The 10,268-nt window shown below is 40.0% G+C and overlaps 2 protein-coding genes and 1 long non-coding RNA gene across 3 annotated transcripts in view; 2 read left to right on the top strand and 1 right to left on the bottom strand.

Moving 5' to 3' along the window:
- Positions 1–10,268, top strand: part of LOC140322736 (zona pellucida sperm-binding protein 3-like) — a 27,020-nt gene that overhangs the window by 4,142 nt on the left and 12,610 nt on the right. The window lies entirely within an intron of this gene.
- LOC140322738 (uncharacterized) overlaps positions 1,989–10,268 on the bottom strand; it is a 25,969-nt gene continuing 17,689 nt past the window's right edge. Inside the window, exon 3 of the long non-coding RNA XR_011919238.1 lies at positions 1,989–3,538. This is a non-coding gene — a long non-coding RNA (uncharacterized lncRNA). The remainder of the gene's footprint in view (positions 3,539–10,268) is intronic.
- On the top strand, positions 5,889–9,511 carry LOC140322737 (zona pellucida sperm-binding protein 3-like). Its single transcript, XM_072399317.1, has 6 exons — positions 5,889–6,023; positions 6,533–6,636; positions 6,715–6,892; positions 6,964–7,084; positions 7,157–7,248; positions 9,325–9,511. The coding sequence occupies exons 1-6, from the start codon at positions 5,911–5,913 to the stop codon at positions 9,491–9,493; spliced, it is 777 nt and encodes a 258-aa protein (XP_072255418.1). The 5' UTR covers positions 5,889–5,910; the 3' UTR covers positions 9,494–9,511.

Here is a 10,268-nt window from a genome sequence, read left to right on the forward strand (position 1 = left end):
TAATAATAATAACTCTTAATAGGTCTGTGGGAAAAACATATTGGCAGCAGTACAAATCAGATGGGATGTTGTCTTCTACACATTACTTTTTTTAATATAAAAATGCATTTCTATGAAGGACTAAATTTCCCTTGTTCAGTCTAGTACATTGATTACTGGGACATTAAATGAGGGTACACGAACCTTGCCTAATTGCAACCTGACATGAACATTGAGTTACAAGTAAGGGGGTGACCATTGACTATATTGTCAATTTTATGATGCCACTACAAAAAGATAAATTTTATTCTATAACACTGAATGGTGGGATATGTGTCCTGCTTCCAGGCTAAATAAAACCCAGCTTCACATAACCCTACTGATTCATGTAGAAATCTTGCTTGAAAGGCCGCCATCATCCTCTTCACCAGATTTTACTTTCTTTAAGGGTACCTTTTTTTGAAACTTAGACAAAGCACTAACATCTCATGTTCTCTCTAGCTGGTCTGCAGTGGAAGGCCCTGCCAGTGTCTGCCAATGTTGTGAGACGAGCACTTGTTCTAACGCCAATTATGTGGTGCTCTTGGTCTTCCAAGTGCCATTGTTCCACCAAGCATTTGGGAAAAGAGAGGCCTTGCAAGGTTTTTTTTTTTTTTTTTTTTTTACCTGCTGTTATATTATACAGTATTTATATAGCACCATCATATATTACACAGTGCTGTACATAGTCATGTCACTAACTGTCCCTCAACGGAGCTCACAATCTAATGTCCCTATCATAGTCATATGTGATTAATGTAGTCTAAGGTCAATTGTTAGGGAGCAGCCAAATAACCCTGAGCCACTGTGCTGCCCCGAATATATGACTAACCAACAGTGCTGTACATAAATGTATAAAGTTGACAAATACACTGATACAGGGCGGAGGACCCTGCCTCAAAAAGCCTAAATTGAAGATGGCTATAGGTCATCTTGACATATTGATGGCAATTGAGGCTTCTTGTCTTATGTTTGTCTATAGGGTGTTTTTTTTTTTCAATCCTCCAATGGAACCAGCTTCAGGAAAGCTAAATGCCCTTATTGCAAATTCTCAGATGCCAAGGAGGCAAGCTCAAATCTTATAAACAGGCCTGAAATATGAGATTTTGTAACACTGCTTCAAGGCAGTCCAGTAACCACCATAGGAGGTATTGACACGAATGTCCTAAACCCCTTAGGTTAACTGCTAAGCTAGCATCCTTTTGTAAAGAGCATTAACTCTTGCAAGAAGGGTTGGAACCTGCTAGTTGACTGCTGCCTCAGCTTTGGAGACATTGGCCCTGATTCATGAAAGCTCTCCAGGCTAGGGATAATACACTTTCAGAAGTGAAGCTGGGTGATCCACAAAACATGGACTGGATTTTTCAAAATTATTGGCTATTTGCTAGCAAGTGTGTTGAATCCTGGACCAGATCCATTCCAGGGGTGGATCACCCAGCTTCACTTCTGAAAGTGTATTATCCCCAGCCTGGAGAGCTTTCATGAATCAGGGCCAGTGTGTCGGGGGCTCTTTCAAAGTAATGTCAAGACACAGATTTTTAAAAACTGGTCTGACATAGGTGGCTACACAGTAAAAACCTAAAACCTGGCTGCTTTATCTTGCTATCGGGGTCCCCATTGAAGTCTTCCTTGCAGAAAGGGAAAGATCAAGGGGTTTTAGAGGGTAACAAGAACACAGCCTCTTCGCTATTCTAGTGAACTCATAATCTCCTTTTTAAATGAATTGAAGGTATATAATGCCCTAGGACTAATACACATGAGTTAAAGCTCTGAATAGACTGCAAGCTCCTAACTGTAATGAAATCTGGAGATGTCTCATGACCCATTCAATGCCTTTTCTCTTACAGAACCCATCATTGAAAATGAAAAAACTGTGACCACTTTGGGACCTCTGCTTGTGATTGGGCCAAAACAGAGTAAAATGGCAGTGACAAATGAAGATTCTACCTCTGCAGGGCTCTGGGTAATAGTGGCCGCTGGATGCCTCAGTCTTCTTGTTGTCCTAATGTGTGTAGCACTCATCCGAAAGCCTCTGAAAAAGTCAATGAAGTCACACTATGTCCAGTCTGTTGAAAATTAAAAGAGATTTCATTTTATTCTGGTCTACTGACTTTCATTTACAGATGGCATGATGTGTCTGTTGCCACTCAAAAAAGGGGGTGAGGGTTCTCACGTGAATTTATTTTTCACTTGAAATGTGAACATGTGTCTTATGGTGGTCATAAAGGCTTCTGTTTAAATATGCTTATTGAGCAGAGACTTTATCCTAATGAGGACAACACTTGAGGTTAGGGTAATGCCATACACGCTTGCCTAAAAGAAACATTTGTCATCCTTAAGTATGTGGAGGCTTTTGACTAAATTAACTTTTGTTCTCTTCAGTACAGTAGATATGGATTTCCCAAGATTAAACATATTTCACTGTTCGACACGTGTCTTCCTATTGAAGGCTTTTCAAAATTTTTGTCTGGGGCTAAAATAAGTTACAAACTTTTGGTTTTGCAAATATCATTGCAAGCAGAGGAATGAATATCTCTGACAGGGCCACAGACAAATACAAGCTGGATGGGTTAGGCTTTTTCACCTAACCCTATACTAAAGAAAAAGTTTTTGGAGATGTGTTTAAGGGGGTAGCCCTTCTCATGAGGGGACCATTGACTTCATCAATTAGAGACAAAGACCCATCATCTAAAGGGGTCTGGAATAATAGATGACTCCTCTTCTGCTTTCATTGCTCCAAGGGCTCTGCCAGACAAGTTTTAGTTTGGTGGATGCCTTTAGATTCCTGGAAGTAGATGTCTCTGGTAGGAATTATTTGAATTGGTTTGAACAGATGGGTGCCATTAAAAAAATTAAAACTGTCTTTATTCCAGATCTAAATAACCTGTTTTCTGAGAGTTGCTGCAGCTGCCCAGGTTCCATGAACAAAGCTTGCTCATATAACAGTCACAAATGGGTGAGAGTATTTCCATTTATTTGCTGGATAATGTCAGTTCAGCTCTCAAGGACTCCTTTACTCCGAAATGGTTCACAGTACAAAACTAGAACCCTGACTGCTATATATTGCTGCTTGTGTCCTTTTTTTTGACTCATTTTTGCATAAGTAGAACAAGAAAAATTTCACAGGGTTCAGAGGGCAACCAAACACAAGGAGTTGTATCCAAGCCACACCTTGTCACATTTTTTAACTTTTAATCTTATTTTAAATGGTCTCTAAGGTTCTACAATGCACCATGACTCCTAAATACACTGCCTGCATGATTTTAAATTGCATGGAACTGTAAAGAAATCCGAATGTGCCTGTTGACCCGTTCAATGCTTTTTCTCCTACAGAACCCATCATTGAAAAGGGTAATTACTTTGGGACCTCTGCTTGTGATTGGACCATAACAGAGCAGAATGGCAGTGACAAAGGAAGACTCTGCCCCTGTGAAGCTCTGTGTAATGGTGGCTGCCGGATGACTCCGTCTTCTCATTGTCCTAGTGTGTGTAGTGGTTATCAGAAAACCACACATTCTGTCTGTTGAAAAACAAAAAACATCTTTTACTGCTGCCCACAAGAGGGATTCACAAGAGGGGATTCAAAAGCAGATAAAGTATTGTGGGATGTATGGCAGGTGCCCCCAAAATTATTCAAAATCTGCTAATAAAATGGGTAGACAGGATTTTTTTTTTTTTTTACATGCAATGATACATTTCTTGTCAAAAATTGGTTACAAATACAAGAAAAGGCATAAATATGTAGACAGGTAGTGAGAAATTTTGGCAATCTAAATGGCTCTAGACAATTCGTAGCTGACCAGTGTGTAAGGTCCATTGAGCAATTAATTGCCCATAAGGTCCACAATCAGTATATTTGTACACACTGTTTGCAGATGTGGTGGATTTATCCGATGCATTTCGCCTGCTTTTGGCTTCCTCAGGGGCAATAGCATGTTTGTAATTTTAGGTTAGGTACTGAAAAAAAATATAAATATTGTAATAACTAGTGTACTATTAACGCTTCTAATATATGTCAATATTCTTATCTCAATTAGATATATAGATGGGTTATTAATAAACATGTGCAATATGTTCTAAGAGAGCCAATCTTTATATATCTAATTTTGATAGGAATATTAACAATGTTAACTAGTTTGTACACATGGGAATCTCACAGAATGAACATAGGTCAGTTAGATGGGCATCTTCTATAAAAGGGTCTTTAAATTTCTCTCCTGGGAACAACTTGCAATTGTGGAGACAGAACTGGGCCTTCTGGGCAGCATGGCCTGATATGGCAATGCTTACACTCTTGTTATTGCAGAAAACCACACTTAGTATGTGTACAATTGTGTTGTACCATATGACCAGCTGACGGACTTAATTGTTTGGGCAAAAACATGAAAAGTGAATATAGCCAAAAACACAAAGTAGATCAAAGCTCAAGGGCCCACTCACAATTTAGATGTGTTCACAGAATATATTTGGGGCATCAATAAGCATTCCATGGCCTGAGAACATTTTTAATGAGCTCATTACACACATCCTTGTAAGAACACGCATGATCACACCTATGAACCTCATACCAGTTTTAAAAGGGCCCATTACACACATCCATGATCAAAACTACACATGTGAATTTTTTTAGAAAATCAGGTTATTGGAGTATATTCATAGACATGAATGTGTATGCACCCCATAACACAGAGCCCTAAGGCTACGACTACAAAGGAAACCTAAAAACCCAATCCTGCCTTAACATCCCTTACTATAAAAATCAGGACTAGCCAATAATTACTGAAACGCACAGTTCTCTATGGTATGAGCTACGTTATTTGGATGTGTTCACATAATTTATTTGTGGCATCAATAAGCATTCCATGGCCTGAGCACATATTTAATGAGCTCATTATACACATCCTTGTAAGAACACGCATGATCACACATTGGGTGTATAAACCTCATACCACATACATCCAAGAACTGTGTGAATGAGCCCCTACTGCTATAAGAGAATGATAACTACTGCTATACCAAATAATTTAAAACAATTCTTTTGTTAACATCCCTTGATATAATAATCACTAGGATTAGCCAATAATTACTGAAACGCACAGTTCCCCATGGTATGAGCTACACTATCAATATGTGGTAGCATCTTGTAGCAATTATTGGCACATTACAGAGCATTGTGCACTCATGTGAGGTTATACTGGTACTCTATAGGGAGCCAATTGCTCCATCTGTTTTCCAATCATTATCTGTCCATAGTAAATTTAGTAGTGGTGAGTGGTTAAAGGTGAAGCAAGTCCTGGGGAAGACTGAAAGAGCACTCAAATTGTACATATCAAATTGCTGAAAGTCTTGGTTATTGACAACGACTAGGGTTCCAAAAAAAAAAAACTGGTGATGGTGCTTCTGCTATCTTGTTCTGCCAAGATTTGTTTGGCAAGACTTGGATTTAAATAATGTTTTGAAGGGGACCCAATCATCCCACTGATTAAAAAAAAAAATAAATAAATTCCATCAGGGTTTTATTGGACATGGTTTACCTACAAAAGCTACCCTACCACCTACATAAAGGATTATGTAGAGGGAAATGGGTGAAGTAGTGTCAGCAAAGAGCTCCATGGCCTGTAAGAAAATTGGGATGTATACTACAGACGCTTCCTGGCATGTCAATTCCTGTTTCCCAATCCTTGCATGGAGCTGCAATAACAGTTACAAATATAACCCGTCCTACGAGGTAATCTGATTTTTAAAATGGTAGCTGACTGGTTAAGTCATGGACTCAAACTTTATCAGCATAATGGCTGGATTAGTAGTTTTCTTTGACAAATAGGTCAATTGCTGGCTTCAAGATTTTTCTCATAAGTGGAACTGCTATCTAATGTTCTGCTCTTTTCACAGATGACTGAGGAATTTGTGATCTATTCTACCAGCTTGAACTACAACCCAACCTCCCTGATTCCAATCATCAGAACCAACTCGGCTATGGTCCCCATAACGTGCTACTATGACCGGTAAGTCTACACTAGGATGTGATGCAGGTCCTGATAAGGGTTGCATCCTTAAAGCTGGGGGGGGGAGACAACATCTAATGTCCAGTGAACCCAACAGGGAGTGTATATCCCTCTTTCATGTAACTGGCACCTGTAGCTTTTGGGGAAGATTTGTACTCTGACCATTATGGTGACAACCTCCAACTGTTTGTCAGACTTTGCCATCTATATCCCAGACAGTACCCTGATCTCCAATGTTCTGCCCCTCCCCTTAATAATAAAACGGGGGGAGGTGGGGAAAATGGCCCATTAAAATATAAGCTGCCATAACTATTGTACCTCTGTGCCCTAAATTTTGAAGTGGATTGTGGTACACTGCTACAACCAGTGTGTATTTCAGCTAGCTTGTGAATTTAGTCCACAAAGGCAGTGTTTTCCCCTAAATGGGACTTTCTTAAAAGCAAAAAATACATTTGTGGAACCCAAGAATTTCCTGACCAATTACTGACACATAATCTGTTTCTGCATAGGCATGATAACGTGACCAGCAATGCCATTAAGCCTACATGGGCTCCTTTCAGCACCACAGTGTCCTCTGAAGAGAAGTTGTCCTTCTCCTTGCAATTGATGACTGGTGAGTTGTGTAAGGAAAATTGGGGGGGAAGTGGTAGAGAATTAGTTCTCGCTATATCACAACTTTTGTTGTCTACAGAGGACTGGACTGGACCCAGAAGTTCTTCTGTATTTCAGCTTGGAGACATCCTCCACATTGAAGCATCTGTTAACACATACAACCATATGGGTATGATCTTGTATGTTGACAGTTGTGTGGCCACCGTATCTCACGATGTCAACTCTTCTCCTAGCTATGACATCATTTCAGACAATGGGTATGTGCTACTGGTGGGGGAGAAGTGTTTCTATATTGATGCAAGATTTATCTAACAGACTTATTCTGCAGGTGTCTGATGGATGGAAAACAAGAGGACGCCTCTTCAGCCTTCCTTGCTCCAAGGGTCGTGCCCGACAAGTTACAGTTCACAGTGGATGCCTTCAGATTCCTGGCAGTAGATGTGTCTCTGGTAAGGGTTATCTGAATTGGTTGCAACAGATGGGTTTCCTTGAAGACAATTAAAACTACCTTTCTATTTCAGATCTACATAACCTGTTTTTTGAGAGCTGCTGCAACCACCCAGGTCCCAGATTTCATGAACAAAGCCTGCTCCTTTAACAAAGCTACAAACAGGTGAGACTGCAGCAATAGTGGATACACTGAGACCATTTTATTGCAAAGTCCAATCATTGGTGGGAAAAGTGAAGGCAGTCCTTAATGGGATAGGAAAATCCCAGTAAACTGGTTACATGGCTCTTTGGATATGAAACCCCATAAGCTCAGCTGCAAGTCAGTTGAATTCCATAGGTTAGTTTGTTAGTCATCATACTGGCACCTAATCTGTACACTGTTTAGGCTACAAAATTCTAAGGGGAGTCAGTGCTGTCCCCCAAAGACAGGTTGTGCTAGATGTCATTATCGTGTTCAAACTGTAACCTTGTTCTTCCAAAACTACGTAGGTGTCACTCGATATCCCATAAGTCAATGCTAAAAAGCCTAGGACAAAAGCAGGCAGCTTTGGGGTTCCTGGCCAACCAGTCTCCAAACATTCACTATTTACGTCTAAATCATTGTTTACTACCATAACCTGGAAACTTTATCTCCAGAATGTCTGCTATTTAAATGCACACTGACATGCAATACTGCAGACTAATACAAAATGTGGCATGCCTAGCAGATAATTCCAAAACCCCAACTTGGAGGCAATCACTCCCATGATAAAGTGCATGCCACTTTCATAACCGTCGTCTTCCTAAATGATAATGCTGCATAAACCACTGTGGAGACAGAACTGGGCCTTCTGGGCAACATGGCCTGACATGGCAATACTTACACTCTTGTTAATGCAGAAAACCACACTTAGTATGTGTACAATTGTGTTGTACCATATGACAAGCTGACGGACTTAATTGTTTGGGCAAAAACATGAAAAGTGAATATAGCCAAAAACACAAGGTACAAAGCTTAAGGGCCCACTCACAATTTGGATGTGTTCACAGAATTTATTTGGGGCATCAATAAGCATTCCATGGCCTGAGAACATTTTTAATGAGCTCATTACACACATCCTTGTAAGAACACGCATGATCACACGTATGAACCTTATACTAGTTCAAAAAGGGCCCATTACGCACATTTATGATCAAAAACACACACGGTCATTTTTTTTTAAAAACCCAGGTTTTTGGAGTATAGTCATAGACATGAATGTGTATGCACCCCATAACACAGAGCCCTAAGGCTACGACTACACAGGAGACCTAAAAACGCAATCCTGCCTTAACATCCCCTACTATAAGAATCAGGACTAGCCAATATTTACTGAAACGCACAGTTCTCTATGGTATGAGCTACATTATTTGGATGTGTTCACAGAATTTATTTGGGGCATCAATAAGCATTACATGGCCTGAGCACATATTTAATGAGCTAATAATACACATCCTTGTAAGAACACGCATGATCACACATTGGGTGTATAAACCTCATACCACATACATCCAAGAACTGTGTGAATGAGCCCCAAGACTACTGCTATACCAAATACTGTAAAACTGAACTCTTTTGTTAACATCCCTTGATATAATAATCACTAGGATTAGCCAATAATTACTGAAACGCACAGTTCCCTATTGTATGAGCTACACTAGCAGTATGTATGTGGTAGCATCTTGTAGCAATTATTGGCACATTGCAGAGCATTGTGCACTCATGTGAGGTTATACTGGTACTCTATAGGGAGCCAATTGCTCCACCTGTTTTCCAATTATCTGCACTAGTAAATTTAGCAGTGGTGAGTGGTTAAAGGTGAAGCAAGTGCCTGCAAATGGTTAAAGCTCTCAGAAATGATTGGAATCAACATTGCTGTTTAGCCCTAATGCTGATTGAGCCAGCCATTGTGGTGTGGTGATGACCTGCCCCAGCTGGGAGGTAATAATGGCTGGTAGGCGGTGTATAAAGGGCAGATCTTTCTCCCTCATTGACCATTGACTGGACATATTCTGCTACAGAAGAAACGTATTTAATTCTCTACCACTGAAGGGTGGCATATGTGTCCTGCTTCCAGGCTAAATAAAACCCAGCTTTACATAACCCTACTGATTCATGTAGGAATATTCCTTGAAAGGCCACAATCATCCTCTCCAGCAGCTTTTATTTAAGGGTACCTTTTTTGAAATGTAGACCACTAACATCTCATGTCCTCTCTAGCTGGTCTGCAGTGGAAGGCCCTGCCAGTGTCTGCCAATGTTGTGAGACAGGCACTTGCTCTAACGTCTATGTGAGGCCAGGTGGAACAATGACACATAGAAGACCAAGAGCATTTGGGAAAAGAGAGGCCTTGGAAGGTATGTTTTTAACCTATTGCTATTATATATAAACAACACAGTGCTGTACAATAAATAGGGGTTAAATATGACAAATACACTGATACAGGGCAGAGGAACCTGCCCCAAAAAAAGCTTACAATTGAAATTGGATATAGGTTGTCTTGACACACTGAAGGCATGAGAGGCTTCCTTTCTTGCATGTTTTGTGACTATAAAATGTTTTCATACTCTAAGGAAACCCAGCTTCAAGAAAGCTAAATGCCCACATAACTAAGTTCTCAGATGCCAAGGACGAAAGCCCAAATCTTATAAATGGGCCTGAAATACAAAAACATGTAACAAAGGCTCCAAGGCAGTCCAGTGACCACCTTAGGATGTATTGTAATTTAACAATGACACAAATGTCATAAACCATCTTAAGTTAACTGCTAAGCTAGCACCCTTTTGTAAAAAGCGTTACCCCTTTTGCAAGAAGGGTCAGAACCTGATATGTTGACTGCTGCCTCAACCTTGGAGATAGAGCCCCCCCCCGACAAACTTTCAATGGGATGTCATGATACAGATTTCTAAAAACTGGTCTGACATAGGTGGTTACACAGTAAAAAGTTAAAATCTGACTGCTTTATATTGCTATTAGGGTCCTCATTGTAGAGTTGTATCTTGCAATAGGAGAAAGATCAAAGGGTTTAGAGGGCAACCAGAACACAGCTTCACTATTCTGTTTGAATTCATAATTGCTTTTTTAAATGCCTTGAAGGTATATAATGCACTAAGACTAATACACATGAGTTAAAGCTGAATAGACTGCAAGCTCCTAAGTGTAAT

Source organism: Pyxicephalus adspersus, chromosome 2 (assembly GCF_032062135.1).
Source record: "Pyxicephalus adspersus chromosome 2, UCB_Pads_2.0, whole genome shotgun sequence".
In the NCBI taxonomy this organism is placed as follows: domain Eukaryota; kingdom Metazoa; phylum Chordata; class Amphibia; order Anura; family Pyxicephalidae; genus Pyxicephalus; species Pyxicephalus adspersus.